This window comes from Schistocerca americana, chromosome 3 (genome assembly GCF_021461395.2).
Source record: "Schistocerca americana isolate TAMUIC-IGC-003095 chromosome 3, iqSchAmer2.1, whole genome shotgun sequence".
Lineage (NCBI taxonomy): Eukaryota > Metazoa > Arthropoda > Insecta > Orthoptera > Acrididae > Schistocerca > Schistocerca americana.
The window spans coordinates 776029452-776051902 of record NC_060121.1 but is presented as its reverse complement, the minus strand read 5'-3'; the positions used below and the strand labels follow the sequence as shown (position 1 = coordinate 776051902).

The 22451-nt window shown below is 44.8% G+C and overlaps 2 protein-coding genes across 3 annotated transcripts in view; one reads left to right on the top strand and one right to left on the bottom strand.

Moving 5' to 3' along the window:
* The window catches only part of LOC124606742 (ankyrin repeat and BTB/POZ domain-containing protein 2), a 651374-nt gene that overhangs the window by 215101 nt on the left and 413822 nt on the right, over positions 1–22451 (top strand). The window lies entirely within an intron of this gene.
* Positions 2792–20620, bottom strand: LOC124606743. The gene is made up of 2 exons (XM_047138779.1): positions 20355–20620; positions 2792–3672 (listed from the first exon to the last, which is right to left on the bottom strand). Exons 1-2 carry the CDS (start codon positions 20545–20547, stop codon positions 2885–2887), a joined length of 981 nt encoding a protein of 326 aa, XP_046994735.1. The 5' UTR covers positions 20548–20620; the 3' UTR covers positions 2792–2884.

The window sequence follows — 22451 nt, the reverse complement described above, 5'->3', positions numbered from 1 at the left end:
TCACGACTGGGTTTAAATCCGGGAAGTATTGTGGCCAGAGCAGTACTGTAAACTCATCGTGGTGCTCTTCGAACCGCGCACGTACACTGTGACATTGTACTGTTCTGTTGGTATACGCCATCGTGGCAAGGAAAACAAGCATGTAGGGGTGGACATGGTCGCCAGGGATAGAAGCATATTTGGGTTGATCCATTGTGTTTTCCAGAATATCGAGATCATCCAGGGAGTGCCACGAAAATATTACCCAGACTGTGACGCTCGCTCCTGGTGTCAAGGTGTTTGCTTTTAGATCTTTCAAGACGTAAACGCCATGTGTCCTATGGAGCACAAAACGTGATTCATCTGAAAAGGCCACCTGTCATCACTCAGTGGACGTCCATTGGCGATATTGGAGAGCAGATTCCAGCCTTCGTTGCCGATAAATAGGAGTCAGGACGAGTGCATGAACATGGCGGCTGCTGCGGAGGCCCATATGCACCAACGTTCACTGAACAGTCGTTGAGGAGACAGTGTTGGTTGCCCCATGGTTAATTTGACCAGTCAGTTGCTCAACTATTGCACGTTTACTCGCCCGTACACATCTCCGGAGCTGTCGTTGAACTCTGTCATCTATGGCTTGTGGCGAACCACAGTTACCTCTTCGCCAGTTTTGGATAGCGCCATTTTGCCATACACGGTGTACTTTAACCACAGCGGCATGCAAACAGTGTACAAACTTAGCCATTTTGGAAAGCCTTCCACCCTTGACCCAAAAGCCAATGATCATGCCTTTTTGGACGTCAGATAAGTCGCTGCGTTCTGCATTACGATGGTGACGGCACTATTTTTCACATCCTCCACGATGGGCTTTACGGGGATTGTCCAGGAAGTAAGTTCCGATCGGTCGCGAAAACGAAACCACAGTAAAAACCAGAAAGGTTTTATTTGCAGCCGGCTGGAGTGGCCGTGCGGTTCTAGGCGCTACAGTCTGGAACCGAGCGACCGCTACGGTCGCAGGTTCGATTCCTGCCTCGGGCATGGATGTGTGTTGTCCTTAGGTTAGTTAGGTTTAATTAGTTCTAAGTTCTCGGCGACTGATGACCTCAGAAGTTAAGTCGCATAGTGCTCAGAGCCATTTGAACCATTTTTTTTAATTTGCAACAGTTAGGTACACCTTCCACCTTCTTCTCTACATAGTCGCCGCTCCAGCTTCGAGTTTTGTCGTAGTGTTGTATCAACTTTCCAATATCCTCATAATAGAAAGCAGCCGCCTGTGCATCCGGCCAGTTATCTGCAATGGTCTGCAGCTCGTTGTCTGTGGAAAAATTTTGTCTTCGTAGCCAGTAGTTCTTGTGGGCAGAGATGAGACTCAGGGGGAGCCAATTACGGACTGTATTGTGGGTGATCAAACACTTCTCATTGGAAACGCAACAGGAGCGTCTTCATTGACCCTGCAGTGTGCGGCCGAGAATTGGCATGAAGAAGGAACTGCTCGAAAAAAAATGGCTCTGAGCACTATGGGACTTAACTTCTAAGGTCATCAGTCCACTAGAACTTAGAACTACTTAAACCTAAATACCCTAAGGACATCACGCACACCAATGCCCGAGGCAGGATTCGAACCTGCGAGCGTTGCGGTCGCGTGGTTCCAGACTGTAGCGCCTAGAACCGCTCGGCCACCGCGGCCGGCGGAACTGCTCGACTGTTGTGTAATGTGAGCTGCATGACTTAAGAGCGACGCGACACGATCGACGGGCATACTAGAGACACTGGCCAACACATCTGTGCAAAGCTTTACCTGGTTTTCTCAGTGGTTTCCATTTCGCGACCGATCGGAACTTACTTTCTGGACAATCCTCGGAAATACCTCCACTGCTATTGCTGCCACTTTCCGTCTCTGAGTGGTTATTGCATGTTGGCGTCGAACTTTGACGTTGCTCACATTAATGTTACTGCAGCGTGTATAACTGATAACAAGCATGGCCAGTATTAAAGTGCCCATCAGTCTTTATGGCCTCTCTGAACTGAACTGAAAGCTTTACACGCATGCTTGTCCCGGATTCACCATTTTGAAACAAGTGCCGCACAAGTGTCATTTGGCGAGGTGTCTGAAATCACTCTGCGTCAGTTAGTGAGTCTATCGTGATATTCTGCAACGCATATGAAGTCGATGTTAATGTGTTCAACACGAATGTGTGTCAAACCTTTTACAATGCCTCTGTTAAGCGCATGCCAACAAGTCGAAACACACGCCTGAGCAAGAAATTAATCGTTTCTGGAAAGAAGCTAAACTGAAGTTCACCGACAAGAATTCTCTTAGAGTGTATGTAAATCAAGAGATTGAAAAGCACCGTAATCATACTGTTCGAAGGAAGGTACAAACATTGTTGTCTTTCCTGTGCAAAGTAATAAGAGAAGTTTCGAGACATTTAATGAATGTAATATACCACTAAGAGGTCAGTTCTTTAAGGAACCGTCAAAACGGGTGTATTGTATTCGTAGAGCATTGTCTCTGTCTGACTGTCCAAATTCTACTCAGAGTTGGCATGTTTAAAATAAATTGTTTTTAATCACTTGTTAAAAGCACTAACACAGTTTATAAATAAAACATGGTTTTTATTAATGTGTTTTAATTAGTCTTAAAACAAATAAAAAATTAAATTTTACTTACTTTTATCCGACTAGGGTAAGCCTCAAGTGGGATGGAGGGAGGGGGCAGGGAGGCCAAAAGAAAAGATGTCACATAGTTAGTGGACTCCCCCTAAGGATAACTGAATTTTCATTCCTTTATTGACATCACAAGAAAGTACATGCGACAGTTTGTTTCTTACAAACGACTTGAAACGAAGTTAAGGAAAATAATACAAATGCAAGTAGTGAAGGAAATAAACTAACTCATTTCAGCTCAATTGGAATGTTCTGAAAATGCTGATAATTCAGTATCTGTTGGTGATGCAACGCGGTCTTGCGAAACCGCAGCCGACTGTTTGGTTGCGGACGCGCTTCTTTTAGGATGATGCTGTTGAGACGGCATCTGTCCTAACTGAGGAGCTGGAGGTTGGTTGTAAAAATTCCCAAACGTATGTAGCAATGGAAAGTATCCCGGACTTCCTGGATGCACCGGTACATGTTGCAAAGGTGATTGGTAAGGTGCATAAAAACCGTGAATTGTCTGTGATCTTGAGATTCGGATGCGCTGAAGTAGCCGTAAGGCCTCCACACGGAACTCCAGTTTTTGATCCGTATCAAAACTTCGAAGAGTGGGCAACAAGGAATCGAGGAATGATTTGTCTTCGTCCTCAGTAGAGGGGCCACGAGCAGCTGTACTATCCAGAAAGTTCGCATCAGGGTCAGGTTTGATACTTCCGTTTATTTTCCTCCGTGTAGCTGCTGATCCCACCGAGGGCTGGTCCGGTGTTAATGGGTCATCTGATGCTATTTGATTATCCGTATTGTCTTCTGCCAGGGATAATTCCAAAGCCTGCTCCACGTACTCCATACCGTCTTCCTGCAGACTTGGAACTGGGTCCGGAATTGAATCCCTTGATTCTAAAACTGGATCCAAAAAACCCAGCTGGTCGGCATAAACATATTTAAATCTTTTTAATGCTACCGAACCAGGTTTCCTCACTTTCTTTGTGTATTTGCGGTAGTAGTCCCTGATATTACGCCATTTTTGTTGAGCCTTCTGGCCTGAAAAAGTAAAGAAAAGAGTCGGTAAATTAACATCAAAAATAAAATATTTAACACGACAAAACTTTTAACAGAAAATATTATTGTACCTACAAAATTTCTCAGATTGTTGAGATGTTATACGAGTATTCGCTATAGGGGATCCTTGGTCTCCGATAAGGCGTTAGAGTAATAAAGTAATTCTGATTTATTTCATTTGTTACTTCAGTTACCATTGCTTTTGTGAAAACATCCTCACCACAATGAAAAAACCTGTAATACGCCATCACCATACCTAACATGAAAGCATCTGTTTTATCGTAGATGCCTTTGATGTTTGTTGTTTTTATTGTTTTTTTAAGTCTGGAAACTGATTTGATGCAGATTATCACGCTGATTTATCCTCTAAAAGCCTCTTTATCTCTGCGACCTACGTCCATTTGAATTTGCTTTCTGTGATCTCCGCCTCTACAATATTTATCGCCCCCCTTTCCCATCCCCTACCTCCATTACCGCACTTCCATCTGGTACGCGAAAGTACTGGGACGTGGTTGCTCGGTATGTCAAGAGCTCAACATTGCGTCGGTCATCCGTTGCATTTAGTTAATCGATACATTAAGTGCATATCGGTCAGCTCTTCATCAGAACACCTATCCGTATTGCTGTGTATCACTGTTAACGTACAAGCAACACTACGGTAAAACATTCCCGAACAGAACCTAGCACTACTTCAGAGCGAGAAGTCAAATAAGCATTACCGTTGTCAACAGCACGCACCGTGGGTGAACGGAACAACTTTTGTTTCCGAATAAGACACACAACGCACACCGTCTACATTTGCCCTGTTGTGCGGAAGTTTTCTTGCAATACAGTTACAAAGATAAATGTGTGCAAAAAAATCAAACAAAATTCAGTTACTCTGCAACAGCCCACCAGAGACCAGTGATCACTTACGGTAACATGGAACGTATCGCTTAAAAATCTCCGAAATTTCGTCGGTGAAGTTTTGATCAGATAGTTACGGACAAAGCACTGTGTCGAGCTATGTGATGCTGCCTGTATGGCAAATTTGGCTTGATTTGACCACCGAGCGAGGTGGCGCAGTGGTTAGCACTCTGGACTCGCATTCGGGAGGACGACGGTTCAATCCCGTCTCCGGCCATCCTGATTTAGGTTTTCCGTGATTTCCCTAAATCGTTTCAGGCAAATGCCGGGATGGTTCCTTTGAAAGGGCATGGCCGATTTCCTTCCCTAACCCGAGCTTGCGCTCCATCTCTAATGACCTCGTTGTCGACGGGACGTTAAACACTAACCACCACCTTGATTTGACCGACGAGGCGTGGAAGGATGCAGCAAGTGGAATTCGAAACAATATGCAGAGTGGAAATGTCAAATGTTCTAGTAAGTGCCAAATCTCGGATTTATCATAAGAATAAAAAAATAGTATTTCTTTTTGTGCGTGGCTATTTGTATCCAGAAAAATTGAGAAAATTTAGAATTATTCTACTCACCTCATCATTGCAAAAAACAAGGAGACAGATAAGTAAATAAGTACACTGTCATGTCACATTAGTTGATCACCTGTCAAAAGCCTGAATAACAACCTTTTGGAGTGCGGACCGCTGTGAGACATGCGGGAAAAGAATGAGTAAGGTTCTAGAAGCTATCGACAGGGATGTGGAGCTATGCTGACTGCAGTGCCGTTGTGAGCCGCGCTAGGTTTCTCGGTTGAGGATCGATGACGCGAACAGCCCCATCGAGGTTGTCCCACTGATTCTGGACTAGGTTTAAATCCGGTGAGTTTGGTGCCTAGGGGAGTACGGTAAACACATCCTGGTGCTCTTCGAACGACGCACGTTCACTGCGAACTGTGTGATGTGTCCTCCAGAATAACGAAAACATTCCCCAGACCCGCTCCTTTCTCCGGCCTGGATCAAAATGGTTCAAATGGCTCTGAGCACTATGGGACTCAACTGCTGAGGTCATTAGTCCCCTAGAACTTAGAACTAGTTAAACCTAACTAACCTAAGGACATCACACACATCCATGCCCGAGGCAGGATTCGAACCTGCGACCGTAGCGGTCTCGCGGTTCCAGACTGCAGCGCCAGAACCGCGCGGCCACTTCGGCCGGCTCCGGCCTGGATCCTTGCGACTATTGTTGCAGGGTGTTTGCTTACAGATGTTTCACGGCGTACACACCAACAGCCATCTGTCCGATGGAGTATAAAACTCAATGGACGTCCAGCCGCCGTTCAACTCTGTCACCTATATGAAGATGGTCGGACATGTCCGAAAGAACAGATACCATCTTCATATAATTAAGGCTAACCGGCCATCGACCTTCCTCTTCTGTGCTGGATGCACACGCATTGCCCGAACTCTTACGGGACTCGGTAAGATTGTCTGCCGTGAGTAATTAGTGTAATGGGCAGGGGCACTACGAATGTAGTGTGTGGACATCAAGTTGGGAACGTGGGTCTCAAAGGGAGCGTGCAAGGGATAAATCCCTGCAGTGGCACTATCCTCAGTGCTCTCGATGGCTCAGATGGATAGAGCGTCTGCCATGTACCCAGGAGACCCGGGTTCGAGTCCCGGTCGGGGCACACATTTTCAACTGTCCCCGTTGATGTATATCAGCTCCTGTCGACAGCTTAGGGTCTTGATTTAACTATCAGTTCCTGTCACATATGGCCCGTGATGCACCGGCGCAAATTTTGGATAGCCCTTATTGCCATGCACGATATGGTTTAACCACGACGGCACGCGGACAGTTTACAGACTTAGCCATTTCGGAAATGTTTCCTCTCTTGGCCAGAAAGCCAACAATCATGACCTTTTGGACGTCAGATAAGTCGCTCAGTTTCCGCATTACAACTATTGTACAGTTTTCCGTTGTCCAGCGACACGCTTTATATTCTCGTCATTGCCAGTGCCTCCAGCTGCCGTCTGTGATCGATTATTGGACGTAGACGTCGAACGTAGGCGGCACTCATAGTAATGTGACTCGATCGCGTAGTTTATTGAGAACGTTCCAGGTGCCGTACCGGGAAAGTGACTGGTTCTGTGTGCCAATAAGGAAGTTTTGTTTCAAGCGGCAGTAATACTGAGGCACAATATTTTATTTGTGATAATACAAGTACACAAATACGGCAATAATGTTTTAACTAGCTGAACTGCTGTCAACAGAACCCACTTCTCACATCTTTTAAATTTTTTACACGAGAATAACAAAACTAATTTCAAGAAAAAGTCTCTCGGTACTGAAACCTTCATCTTTCACAACTCCATCCTTGGGATCGAATATTGCCAAGTGTACTATAGAACTCTCTGTGCTGTTAAGGAAATTGGAAATGAAATGAAATGATCGTATGGCATTTTTGGCCGGGAGGCCCCATGCGGGGGGAGCCGGCCGCCAATTTGTGGTAAGTTCCTACGGGGCGAAACTGCTGAGGTCATCGATCCCTAGGCTTACACACTACTTAATCTAACTTACGCGAAGGACAACACACACACACCCATGCCCGAGGGAGGACTCAAACCTCAGATGGGGGGAGCCGCGCGAACCGTCGCAAGGCCCCCTAGATCGCACGGGCAAGCCCGCGCGGTTCGCTGTTAAGGAAGCAATGGCAAGTCTTTCTGTTTTGCAACCGATACGCATGATTGATCTTTCAGATGAAGCACGGCATGGCATACATCAGCCGTGATCTTTACTCTGTTGGATATACACAGACATTTTTCCATTCTTCTGTTTCAGTGTAAAGGTTATTAATAGTTGTTTGAGAGGCATGAGTAAGAGACACTGATCATACTACATTTTTATATCTTACACGTCTGCTTTGACATCAGTGTTCCAGAAGCATCTTTAAAAATCAGAACAATCGTGTGCATGCACTGGAATTAAACGAAATGAGTTCACAGCTGTAAATAACTTAACAGTCTTCTGTAAACCATGCGGAAGAAAGACTTGGAATTCCAGAGGAAGGCACTGCTTGGCACAAAGACCGTTTACCGTGTAGGAATGAGTGTCTGAAAAATTTTCTCCGTGATTTGACACTCTGGGAACAAGTCGAGAGACATGCAACTAGTACCGAGGACACAATAGCGATGAAAACGCGTTTTGCGAAGAAATGGTACGTAGAATTTTAACACTCCACTATTCATACGCCTTGTCCGTAGACTGTTAACACTCCACTATTCATATGAATGTTTTGTATTATGTAAGAGCAAACGACGTAAAACTCTTCCGTTTATTTTATCTACTAACGAATCCGGCAATGCTTCGCAAGTGGTAAATATTTACGGGAACAGGATATACGTCCTAATCTCCTTGGCCCCTCCTCCTCCGCCTCTATTTCCTCTCTCCTCCTCCCCCTTTGTGCCTGTCCATCTCCTCGTTCCCCCTCTCTGTGTCAATTTCTCTGTCCCCCCTCCCCTCCTTCTCCACTCATCTTCCCATGTCTCTCTGACCTTGGACCTTATTCATTGTTATTGCAAATTCAGATTCTGTAGTATTCCACAAGCCGATTATCGGTAACTACAACTTTCCTATTTTGTGCGAAAACCGACTGTGTGGAAGAAAACAGCACATTCACGTGTATCCAATTTTTGTTTAAAAATATATACAGGGTAGAGCAAGCCTTTAATGTTTATTTGTCTCTGGGCGGCAGGTCAGGTACGCAAGCTTGGACGCAATACGGCTAGTCTGTACTGACAGCCAACATCCACTTAGTATTGCACTTACGACCGTGCAGAAAACATCAGATAGTAAATGGCTCTCAGCACTATGCGACTTAACTTCTGAGGCCATCAGTCGCCTAGAACTTAGAACTAATTAAACCTAACTAACCTAACGGCATCACACACATCCATGCCCGAGGCAGGATTCGAACCTGCGACCGTAGCGGTCGCTCGGCTCCAGACTGTAGCGCCGAGAACCGCACGGCCACTCCGGCCGGCATCAGATAGTATATTACTTGAGTTGTTTGCCGGAATACTATTAGAGACAGAGAAAAAACAAGTAACACGCTATAGTGAGTACATATTAAGGTACCAAAGACCACAGTATCTGCGCTTAATACCCGTAACACTCTGTATAAGGATAAAGAAAACATATGGGAGAACAATGGTTTAAATGCCCTGCTATTGTAGTTGAAACTGATTCCGAGAAGGAAAACAAAAACACACATTTTAACAACAGTGCACACCACAGCATTTTATTTCTCACATTCGGTTTTAACAAGAAATCTGTACTTTGTTTAAAAGACGCTTAGAGCATCGTGACAAAATCTTAAGTAAATCGGTCAAGAAGTTTTGGAGCGTTTTGCCAACACCGTTTCCCTATTATTTATTATATACTGTATAATGTATACGAGTATAGCCTATGTTTTGGGTTGGCAGGGGAGCCAACACCGTGTTACTAGAGGAGGCCGAAAGGCAAACGTTTTAGCTCACGCAGGCTGGCGTGAGGTTTGGAACAGGACAAGGAAATTAGAATTTAGAAAAACGGACGTAGCTGGTGGAATACTTAACTTTAATCCATTAATGATGAACGTCGGTCTTGACGGTACATGATTCATAATATCAATAGTAACTGGTAATGGCGCCTTGCTAGGTCGTAGCAAACGACGTAGCTGAAGGCTATGCTAACTATCGTCTCGGCAAATGAGAGCGTATTTTGTCAGTGAACCATCGCTAGCAAAGTCGGTTGTACAACTGGGGCGACTGCTAGGACGTCTCTCTAGACCTGCCGTGTGGCGGCGCTCGGTCTGCAATCACTGATAGTGGCGACACGCGGGTCCGACGTATACTAACGGACCACGGCCGATTTAAAGGCTACCACCTAGCAAGTGTGGTGTCTTGCGGTGACACCACAGCCTATGTCTGTCTAAACGTTTATTAGAGTAATAAATAAAAATTTGAAGTAAATCTATCAATAATTTTTCGAGATTTTTGCTATCAACGTTTCACGGGTATAAAACGCCTTCACGACAGGCGTCCAACCTATCTTTGCGATGTACAGTCGGAGTTCAGAATGTCATTGTTATTAATATATGGTTTCAGTCACCTTTTCTGTCTCTATACTATGTGGACATTGTTGCTTTTAGAAGAGGGATGAGCTCTCGGATCTTCCCATGGATGCTCCTGCACCCAAGTAGCACTATACCCACATTCTTTTTTCCGATGTACGATGACGAATGCTTTTCTGTGTGATTATTGGAGCTGCTGTTCTTCCCTCTCTGAAGTCAGAACATTAATCGGGCCTGTGGATTAATTTCTGTGCCCTAAATCCCCTACATTTGCACGCCACTCATAATGCACACCTAACCTATTAAGAGAGATCCTGCAATTCTGTAACTTAAAGGGGCGGTCATACAAATCTGCAACGAAGTTCGTCACAGGAAAAACAAAAAACGATAATGAGCATTTTTAGTAATTTTTTTAATTACGTTGTCCTTGTTTGCTTACTATTTGTGATCTGTCTGAAATATTCTTACCGACTACAAGCACTGTACTATTCGCAAGATATGTCATGGATAGGAGTTGGGGGAATCGCGTGCCTTCCGTGATAGGTCCGTAACGCAATTTCTGTTCGTGTGCACTGCAAATATCTACTGTATTTTTTGTTAGGAAAGTAGAAAAAAGGAAAGTGAGTACGTTGGGGTCACACTCGTCTGCAATAAGGATAGGAAAAGTGACGCACGAAACTGCTTCCAGTATCTCTCACATTACCCGAACATCTGATGAAGAATCTTAGAACATATTCTGAGCTCATACGTAATGAGATATTTGTTACAAAAACATGCCAATCAGCATAAATTCATAAAATATTGGTCATGTGAAACCCAACTCGCAGTTTTCTCACATGACTTCTTGAGAAATATAAGTCAAGGTAGTCAGATAAAAGCAGTATTTATCGACTTCAAAAAAGCATTCGACACAATATCACACTAACAATTATCAACGAAATTACGATGATATAGGGTAACAATCGGAATTTGTAACTGTATTGAGGATTTTATGGGAGGGAAGATGCAGCATGTTACATTTTATGGAAAGTCTTTGGACAGATGTAGAATTAACTAGTAGAAGTAATTTAAAGCGTGCTTCAGGGAATTGTATTGGAGCCTTGCTATACATGTTGTATATTAATGAGCTGGCAGACAATATTAATAATAATTTAAGACGTTTTGTAGATGATGCAGTTATCTAGGAGGGATGATCCAGCTCACTGGACAAAAAATTACTCACCCCTAGAGAAATCATTACAAGCGTCATTTAACACCACGTAATTCCGCCCCTGGACTCTATAGCTACCTGTATTCGATTAGGAAATGAGTCAACAACGTTGTACAAATACGTCACTTTCAGGCTAAACCGATCGCAGAGGATTTAATCGCGCAGTTCCACGAAATTGCGGCGATGCAGATGTCGATGTTTTCACCGCTGTTCCAACATGCCCACAGATTTTCTACGGAGTTCAAATCAAGTGATTTTACATTCCATTCGAGATGTAATAGGGTGGAGGAATGTTCAGAGAACCTGTGTCACATTCTTCCAGCCCGACGGATTTTGCTGTCGTCGTCCGGGAAAGTAGCGGCATCAGTAGCATAGGCCTAATCGTCATGCAAATGTTGACTGAAAGGCAGCACCTGATTATCATTCAGAAGGTTTAAGTAACTATGCTGGTTCATCATAGTGTTCATCTCAGAGCCATATCCGGTTTGCAGCTGACCTTGCACACATTCAGGATGAAATGCTTCGTTTGGTCCTCGGTGCACTCGACGAGTGTCACTTGAATCTAAGTAAAAACGTGATTCATCAGACAATATTACGTTCCGCCAGTCAGCTAACGTCCGCTTCCGACGACATCTGGTCCACAGAAGACGTGCAGCTTTATGTGCCTGTATGAACAATGGCCTGTTGCGAGGCGACCGACTCCAAATCTTCATTGCGTGCAGTTCCCGTCGCAATTTTCTCTTGCTAACAGGCTGGGATGGGCCTCCATTCACTGTCTGCAGCAATCCCTGTCGGGTTGGGAAGCTATTTTGATTCACAAGCCGTGAAACGCTTATAGACACGTGAACAGCCTGCCGTGAAACATGAACAAATCCAGCAACTTCACGCACCTTATAGCTATGGGACGGCTAAACACAGCTGCCTCTTTTTGGTACTGTCACGCCCTTACATTTACCCACGTTGACGTACAATGTCCGCATGAAACATAAATATCGCACTGATCGCTACTTTCGTATGCTCACGTAGAGGCGATTGAACACGTGATTCGATCGCTGCGACATCTGTAAAGGGTTAATGATGCAACTGTGCGTTCGGACTGGGGTAACTAAAGTTCTCTCCGCTGAGTTTGTGTAGTACCTTGGCTTAACCGTAGATGGCAGGACAATCACTAGAAGTGTTATCCATGGCCAGTACATCCCATTTTCCCAACTAATGTCATTACGTGAGCGAACAACATGGAGTGTGGTCATCAAGAATAGCGCCTGATGACGTGATTTCTGGGGAAGGAGGCTGTAAACACCGCAGATATCCATAGGCGATTGATGACAGTGTGTGCACCGTCACAAGTGCCCTTGCAACACGACAGCGCTCGTCCCCATACGAGTCTGAAAACCACGGTTTCCATCGCTGGAATGGGATTCCAGGTACCGCCACATGCATTCTATTCTCCTGACTTGGCTCCTTCCAGTTACCACCTAATCAGGGATACGAAGAAACCTCTGTGCAGACACCGTTTCGCAGACTTCCAGGAGCTGTTAGCTGTCCTGCGATGGATGCTAAACTCCAGATATGTTGTTTGAGGAGGGCCTACAGAAGTTAAAGGGGCTGAGGCAGGCGAATATGGTGGGTGTGGCAGTTCCTGAACGCCATTTCAGCGATGGCAGCCGTGGTTTTCCGATTAGTGTGTGGCAGTGCACACTCTCCACACACTGCCACCAATCGTCTGTGAATATCTGCATTGTTTACACTCTCCTTCCCCAGAAGCCACATCGTCCAGCAGTGAACCTGATGATCGGACTCCATGTCTGCTCACGTAATGACACCAGTTGAGAAAATGGGCTGTATTGTGCAGGGATATCACTTCTAGTGATTGTCCTGCAATCTGCAGTTAGGCCAAAGTACTACACCAGGGCTTAACAACTGGCCGGTTTTGAGCGCGAGTGCTCGCGTCTGCTCAGGCACGTGCTCGCGAGCAGGTGTAAGGTAGCGGAGTAGGGAGGGAGGGGAAATGCGCGCGCACGTTTGAATAGGGCCGCAGCGTGCCTATTGAATTCGCGCCGACTGTGTAACGTTTAAAGTACTACGATCAGCTCAAACAGTCACTTCGCTAGTTAAGAATCATGTCAAGTCGCCGTTGTGTAACCCCAAAGATGATCTCGCAGTTCAACCCCCATTGGGAGGAACTGTATCTGTTTACAGAAAAAGATGGTGTTGCAAAATGTTTAGTATGTCATAAAACTCTGAATTCTTTTAGGAAATTTAATTTGCAGCGACATTATATGTCGTACCACGCGAAAGACTACGGAAGTGGAAAATGTGATAGACGGCTCTGAGCACTATGGGACTTAACATCTATGGTCATCAGTCCCCTAGAACTTAGAACTACTTAAACCTAACTAGCCTAAGAACATCACACAACACCCAGCCATCACGAGGCAGAGAAAATCCCTGACCTGTGATAGACCAGATCGTGCATAGGAAGTTATTAAACTTAAAAGGAAGCTATCCGAAGAAGATCTGGACGACGAAGAAAAATCAACTGAGGCTGCTCTCAGAGTGAGTTACAAAATTGCTTTGCTTTTAGCAAAATCCCTGCGCCCCTTCACTGATGGCGATTTAAAAAAACAATGTTTGGTAGTTGCAGCGGAACATGTGTGTCCATCTCAAGTTGAACAGTTTCGGATTGTGCCATTATCTAACATGACCATTATGCGTCGCATACAGGACATGGCAGACGACGTCCAGAGCCAGCTTCCAAATATCTGTAAAGATTTTATGGCGTATTCTCTAGCTCTGGACGAAAGTGTTGATATCACTGGAACAGCGCGGCTTGCCATATTTATTAGAGGTGTTAATAGAGATCTTCAGGTGAGGGAGGAGCTCCTCGATGTAGTAGCCATGAAGAACACTACAACCGTAGGTGATATTTTAAGTAGTGTTGAAAATATAGGACTGTCGTGGAATTCTTTAGTTTCAGTGTCTACAGACGGTGCACCAGCGATGACAGGGAAAAAATCAGGTTTCGTTGCACTGTTGAAGGAGAAAATGCAAAAAATGACCGTGCCGAATGAAATAAGGGGCGTTCACTGTGTGATCCACCAGGAAAACTTATGTACAAAGAATATCACTCTAAAAAATGTGATGAGTGTTGTTGTTCGTACAACCAATTATATAAGGAAGCTTGGGCTACAACACAGACAATTTAAAAGCTTTCTTGAGGACGTAGAAAGCCTGTATGGTAGCCTGCCTTATTACAGCGAGGTCCGCTGGCTTAGTCGTGGCGAATTATTAAATCGATTTTTTTGCCTATTAGATGAGATAAATATGTTCCTGAATTGAAAGAGCCTTCATGGAAATGTGATCTCGCGTTCTTAGCAGATTTAACTAGCCATCTGAATGCTTTGAACATTTCACTACAAGGTAAAGATCTGCTAATTACTCATTTAATAGATCGAGTACGAGCTTTTAAAATGAAATTGACACTTTGGGTGAGTCAGCTGGAAACAGGAAATCTAGCTCATTTCCCTAAATTATCATCCATGCAAGATGTTCACAGAGACTGTGAACTTTATTCACATAGTTTAGTTGCCCTTAAGGAAGAATTTGATCAACGCTTTCAAGATCTGACAGCACTAGACAGTGATTTTGATCTATTCTCCTCTCCATATTCAGCGAATATTGAAGAGATTCGTCATGAGCTGCAACTAGAAATTATTTACCTGCAGTGTGACAGAGAATATAGAGACAAATTTCAGAACAAGAAAAACATTTTGGAATTCTACAGACACTTCCCTCAGGATAGATTTCCTCGTTTGCACAAACTGGCGGCTACAATAATATCTATGTTCGGTTTCACGTATGTTTGTGAACAACTGTTCTCTGCAATGAAATGTAACAAGACGCGCCTGAGAAACGCATTGTCTGATCGAAATTTAAACTGCACGCTGCTCCTACAGTGCACAAGAACAATTACTCCGAACATAGACGCAATTGTAAAGGGCAAAAAGTACAAGATAACCGAGAATCCCACACTTCAGTGACACCTTTTATTGTGTAACAGTTCACAAATTAATACGAATGTAGAGGCATACACTAAGCTAATAAAATTATGTGGCACGTGTACGTTCTCCTTTATTTGTTTCATTTGTCGCAGTAATAATTCGTGAATGATATCCCTGCAGGTGGCCGCGCATTTACATTGACTGGCGGTAGCTGTTGTGTGCCCCACGTGACTCTCCCCACTCTCCGCTCCGATCCGGTAGTGGGGGCAGCGTGCTCGCACTGCTCCTTGCTCGCGCCTTGCTGCTCACAGCTTGCTCTGCTAGCATGCATGTTGTGAAGCCCTGTACTACACACTTGCAACTGTAATGATGAGTCAAATGGTGTTCTATGAATGTTGGGTAAAGATGAAGTGTAAATGATTAAGGAATGCCCCTTGTACACTGAGGTAAAAAAAATAAAAAAGATTTCAAAGTGGTGCACAATCAGTCATCTCTTGCAAGTAACTGGGAGTAACAATTTGTAGGAATATGAATATGTACGATCCCGTAAGCTGGCAAGGAAATATAATCAACTGGACCTCATATTTTAAGGAGAAAAAGATATGAGCCCCAGCAATCAGTCCCGCCGGAAAATTTGGGCCATAATTCTGATAATACGCAGTTATGACCTTCTGAAAGTACAGCTTTTGAACTTCCGCGCAGCGTTTGTTTATCACTCGCTTTGCCCCACTACAGTCACCTAACGCCCGAACGCGAAGTGTTACACAGTGTAGTGAGTAAGGAGTTTGCCATTGGTAACACGCATTCTCCATTGTGTCAGACTGTCCTGTTCCTAACTTGCTTTGGACATTTTTATGTTGCGATACACAAATGGAGTGTAAATGAATCAACCGAATTAGTGTGTCATTAAAGAAGCAGCGCAGCACTATTTAATTATTAAAATTGTTCGTTTGCGCTACTTTCTTTGGATTTTGTAAATGGGACTGTTAAAATTAGGTACATCTGCAGGAGATGCGCTGTTCTTCAAAGTGATTGGTACGATTAAAATGTAATTCGGAAATCGTGAAGTTCTTTTTTTTTAAATTTTTCAGTTACTTAGGTTTACACATTTTGATTTTGACGCATATATATAGCTACAGAATATGAGTACAAGAGTACTGTTAAAATAATGTTGAACGTATATGTGCATGAGACTGACATATTACGTACGCAAATTACTTACCATTTTCCGCGTGGAATAAGGTGTTCTCGAACAAGATTTCAAAAGACATCGGCAGACGTGTTCACCTCTCCCCTAATCTTTCCTCGCATTCAACATCTCGAGAATAGGAGCCCTCTTGTTGACACATCACTGTGTGGTACTACGCTCTCAAGTATTACGCGGCCGCAGAGCGGCGGAGACACAAACAATCGGTGCGCGCGAAAGATTAAAAGGTGTACTTTTAGAAGGTCATAATAACTGCGTACTATCAGAATCATAGCCCACTTTCTCCTGCGGGATCAATTGCAGGGGCTAATATCTTGCAAGTGTGCTTTTTGCTACTTGAAATGTGGAGTCAAGTTGGTGATTATTATAGCCGAGAACAATCAAGTGCCGGCCGTTGTGACCGAGCGGTTCTAGCCGCTTCAGTCCGGAACCGCGCTGCTGCTACGGTCGCAGGTTCGAATCCTGCCTCGGGCATGGATGTGTGTGATGTCCTTAGGTTAGTTAGGTTTAAGTAGTTCTAAGTTCTAGGGGACTGATGACCACCGAAGTTACGTCCCATAGTGCTCAGAGCCATTTGAACCATCTTCTTTGAGCAGTTTATCGTCAGACAGACCGCTAAACCGTGGTCCTATCCCGCGACTGGCTGCTGTGCTCGGAAATAGCGTGCCAAAATGATAAACTGTGTTATTAATATTAGAAAAATAAACACTAAAATTACTTGCCTTTCGTATAAAAGTATCTCTCAATAGCAGGCATCGTTACATTATTTCAAGAGGGTTAATTACCCGCAGAATAATAAACAATTGTTAAACGGAAAGGCAGACGAAGCACCTCAGAGATCTTCGGGTCACGCCTAACTTGGATGGCAGGCGAGCTGGTTCTGCTGTTAAGATCAGACCTCTACCGCCAGTCGCCGAGGACAGACATGTTGTCTGCTGCGGTCGGTATTGGTTAAGAACTTAATTGGGAATCTCTGGTTTTTTGAGATGTAACTGAGAACTAGTTTGACAGTAATTACGCTAACACGAAGTTCATTATTTTGTTTATTCTCTACGAAAATATAAAGAACAGAAATTATTTGTGATTCTGGCCGAGCGGTTCTAGGCGCTTCAGTCGGGAACCGCGCTGCTGCTACGATCGCAGGTTCGAATCCTGCCTCGGGCATGGATGTGTGTCGTTAGGTTAGTTAGGTTTAAGTAGTTCTGAGAAGTCTAGGGGACTGATGACCTTAGATGTTAAGTCCCATAGTGCTTTGAGCCATTAGAACCATTTGTGATTCATAAAGTGGACTATAAGTGTGCAGTTTCTCGTATTCTACTAATAAAAACCGAGTGGCATCCCGTAGAAACAAACGAATTCAAAATTTAATTATTCATACAATACCAGTTCTCCGCTAACGGTTTGTTACAGCCTAAAGATAACGGATTCACGACCTATGTGCTGTTTTCTGCCCATGGGACAACAACTGTAGAAGAATGCAGGTTGGTGAACATTATTCAGAACTTTCGCATTCCACTCAGGGCAGTGGAAGCACCAAGGCATCTGACGTGTACTGCAGTCTTAGTACAAATGACATCAATAACACGTCGTCTGTGGTAACACACAGGAAGTAGTGAAGGACGAAAGTTTTCGTGGGAAGGATTTTATCATACACACGTAAATCCCTTTCTCTCTCTCTCTCTCTCTCTCTCTCTCACTTGCCGTACTATTTCTATTAATCGTGGATGAAAATTACTAAGAGAGAGACATAAATTTAAAGAAGCAATCGTAGACGACAGGGTGAAAGCGTGTGCACACGTTGAAAACACTAAATACAAACATTTAACATCTTCGTGCTTTAATGCAACGCGAGCTAGAAAACGCTGTAATACAGTTTGGAGTTGGATGTAGTGACGATGAGAGTTACCCAAACTCTGTCGATGTTTCAGCCCCCAGATGAGAGATGCGATATGGCAGATGGCGCAGAATCTGGCAGTTGAACCGGAACGTAAGTATATGTCGCGTACAGGCTAAGAAATCCAGTACTGTTTTACTGCAACAATTCACTGGAAACAGTGAATTGGTTCAAATGGCTCTGAGCACTATGGGACTTAACATGTGAGGTCATCAGTCCCCAAGACTTAGAACTACTTACCTAACTAACCTAAGGACATCAAACACATCCATGCCCGAGGCAGGATTCGAACCTGCGACCGTAGCGGTCGTGCGGTTCCAAACTGAAGCGCCTAGAACCGCTCGGCCACAGCGGCCGGCGAAACAGTGAAGTATCTAAAAGTAACCATCCGGAGCGACCCAAACTCGAAGGACCACTGAAACCAAACTGTAGGAAAAACCGATGCCAGCCCCAGATTCATTGGGAGAATCTTAAGGAAAAGTAATTAAGAGGAGGTGTTCGATCGATTGTTGAGTATTGCTCATCTGAATGCTATCTTCACCAAGTTGGATTAGTAGACGAGATAGAGAAGATCTAAGAGCAGCGCGTTTAGTCACGAGACAGTTTAAAAGTCCCAGGACGTAATGGAGACTCTCAACAAACCTGTGTAAGACACTACAAGAATAGCGTTGAGCAGCGGGGAGAGGTTTCCTGTTTAAATTTCGAGAACGTACGTGGCTTGAAGAGGTTTGCAATAGACTATCTTCTCCCAAATATGTCTCGTGAAACGACGAAGATGAGAAAACCGGAAAAATTTGGACTCTTACGTAGGTTTTCCTTCTGCCCGCGTGCCATTCGCCAAAGGAAAAGGGAAGGAGGGAACAGTTATACCTAAAGTACCGTCCCCCCGCACGGTATACTCTAGAAGTAAAGGGAGATAGTGATACAGCTCATGAAACTGCAGTTTAACCTTTAAGATACACCATACTTTTACTACTATGTACAGCAATCAGTAAGAAGCAATATGGGTAGCAACAAGTTAGTTAATTCGAATTCCAGGCTTGCGATGTGTACTCTTCAGTTTTCCCAACGTCAGTAATCTTTTGGAACGGAGTGTACTTGCAGTTCCACCTCCCTTAGCTGTGACGCAATGTCTGTCAAGACACACACACACACACACACACACACACACACACACACACACACACAGAGTCAACCTCGCAGCCCAGCGCTATGAAGTTATTTGAGACAATTGTTGCCGGTTCTTGGTGCAGGAACTAAGACTAACATGAACGCAACATATTGTGCATTAACTGGATACACGACCGACACGTAGCCCATGTAAACAGTTTTAGCAGATAAATACGTGGGAATATGGGATCGGAGCGATTTAAAGTACAACGATATAAATGATGTTGCAGCAGAAACAGTTGCTCGAGACTCAGTGGAAGAATTCGAAGGAAATGTGTAATTCAGCTATGAAGGGGGTAGCTCATAACACTCTCGTTCAGCCAATTCTTGAGCATTCCTCGTGAGTCTGGAATCCTAACCAGGCATTTCTTCCTGCCACATGCTACACCTCGCGAAAAGATGTTATACAAAGCCTTACTGCAGCAGTCCTTCCCACGCACCTTCTGCGAATGGAACAAGAATGGGAATACGTCACAAGTGTACACGCAGTACAGTACGTTGCACCATACACCGTAATGTAGCTTGATGAATATACTGCGTGCTAATTATAAACGTGCAGCTACTCACAGAGATCCAGAGTGGGCTGCTATTATCATATGGCAGGAAAACGTGGTAGATATTCTAATGCGTAAATGCGGAACCTATTAGCATCTCATCGGCGTCTCATATTGAACAAATTGTGTAAGCTGCAGTTAATAGTAACATCACTTGGTTGACCTTTCCTGCCCAGGCCCTGTTCCTAATCCTTTACATATATTTCTATACAACTTTCTTGCATTCGCAGCGCCAGATTTGCGCCTGGTGGCTAAAATTGGAACTAATGCTTTCCCTGTTAAATCAGTTCCACACTAACACATTAGCACAGCTACAAAGGTTCGCTGCCATACGATAATTACAGCCAACTCTGGACCTCTGCGAGTAGGTGCATTTTAACTATAACCACTCGGTAGATATTTTCGTACATGTGCCGGATTCGATCGAATCCCAGCGTATTAATTCGACCCTGAACTGCATTTGCGTTACTTCGTGCTACTAAAGAAACGAGGTAGGTTTCTCAAAACTCGCCACTGATGACACTTCTCAGATTTAAAAAAAAAAAGAGAGAGTGAAATATCTTTGTCTAGAATGAATGTAGCAACACTGATTCCGACGAGGCCGTAACGAATAACAAACAGATGACAAACAATACTTACCAACGGATTTCCTTTCAGTCCTCGTATGCTCTTTGAAATCCGGAAACAATTCGCAACAAATGTCGCGCCATGCTGCGTCTTTCTTGTTTCTGTCCTTATAGTCTTCGATCCGTATGTCCCAAATGCAGGGCCTCTTTTCCACCGCCAAAATTAAAATCTCGCCCTCTATTCTCTCTATGTCGAGGGGACACATGGTGTACTTGTACGGTAGTGCCGGCGATAAGAGAGGTTATGTAGCTGACCAGCGCCTGCGTCCAGCCGATCCCTCTCCGCCCAACTACCGCAGCGGCCGCGGCAGCTGCGCACAGCACGGCGCTGTTGCCGCGCGTTTTCCGCTCCGCCGTGAGCGCCGCAGCCGGCGGGCGGCGACGTTCCGCAGCCGCAGACTCCCCTTCCCCCTCCACCCACGACGCCGCCCCCTGTGACCGCACTTCCCCACCCTGGCTAACTGCCGCATCGACTCCCAGCGCCCTAGCAGTGCGTCGACTCGCCGCGTAGCTGCAGTTCCGCAGACATTCCGCTCGTGACAACCCAGCGTTCTGGGGAGACGACATGTTTAGGGCTCGTGCCCGTGTAACTTTGAAAATCAGTTACATTCCTTTCCTGCCTTCTGTCCCATCTAGCAGGTTTCGAAGTAAAGGCACAGGGACTTGTTAACATACCTCGAGGTGAAGACAGTTATTGCATAGCGATACGCACATACACTACTGGCCATTAAAATTGCTACACCACGAAGACGACGTGCTACAGACGCGAAATTTAACCGACAGGAAGAAGATGCTGTGATATGCAAATCATTAGCTTTTCAGAGCATTCCCACAAGGCTGGCACCGGTGGCGACACCTATAACGTGCTGACATGAGGAAAGTTTCCAAAACCGATTTCTCATACACAACAGCAGTTGACCGGCGTTGCCTGGTGAAACGTTGTTGTGATGCCTCGTGGAACGAGGAGAAATGCGTACCATCACGTTTCCGACTTTGATAAAGTTCGGATTGTGACCTATCGCGATTGCGGTTTATCGTATCGAGACATTGCTGCTCGCGTTGGTCGAGATCCGATGACTGTTAGCATAATATGGAATCGGTGGGTTCAGGAGGGTAATACGGAACGCTGTGCTGGATCCCAACGGCCTCGTATCACTAACAGTCCAGATGATAGGCATCTTATCCGCATGGCTGTAACGGATCGTAACAGCCACGTCTCGATCTCTGAGTCAACACATGGGGACGTTTGCAAGACAACAACCATCTGCACGAACAGTTCGACGATGTTTGCAGCAGCATGGACTATCAGCTCGGAGACCATGGCTGCGGTTACCCTTGACGCTGCATCACAGACAGAGGGCTTGCGATGGTGTACTCGACGACGAACCTGGGTGCACGAATGGCAAAACGTCATTTTTTCGGGTGAATCGAGTCTTTGTTTACAGCATCATGATGGTCACATCCGTGTTTCGCGACATCGCGGTGAACGCACATTGGAAGCGTGTATTCGTCATCGCCATACTGTCGTTATCACCCGGCATGATGGTATGGGGTGCCACTGGTTACACGTCTCGGTCACCTCTTGTTCGCATTGACGGCACTTTGAACAGTGGACGTTAAATTTCAGATGTTACAACCCGTGGCTCTTCCCTTCATGTTGCAGGTCCTGTACGGGCCTTTCTGAATACAGAAAATGTTCGACTGCTGCCCTGGCCAGCATATTCTCCAGATCTCTCACCAATTGAAAACGTCTGGTCAATTCAATGGTGGCCGAGCAACTGGCTCGTCGCAATACCAGTCAGTACTCTTGATGAACTGTGGTGTTGAAGCTGCATGGGCAGCTGTACCTGTACACGCCATCCAAGCTCTGTTTGGCTCAATGCCCAGGCGTATCGAGGCCGTTATTACGGCCAGAGGTGGTTGTTTTGAGTACTGATTTCCCAGCATCTATGCACCTAAACTGCGTGAAAATGTAATCACATGTCAGTTCTAGTGTAATATATTTGTCCAATGAATACCCGTTTATCATCTGCCTCTCTTCTTGGTGTAGCAATTTTAATGGCCAGTAGTGTACATAGAAGGCGGTGGTATCGCGTACACTAGATATAAA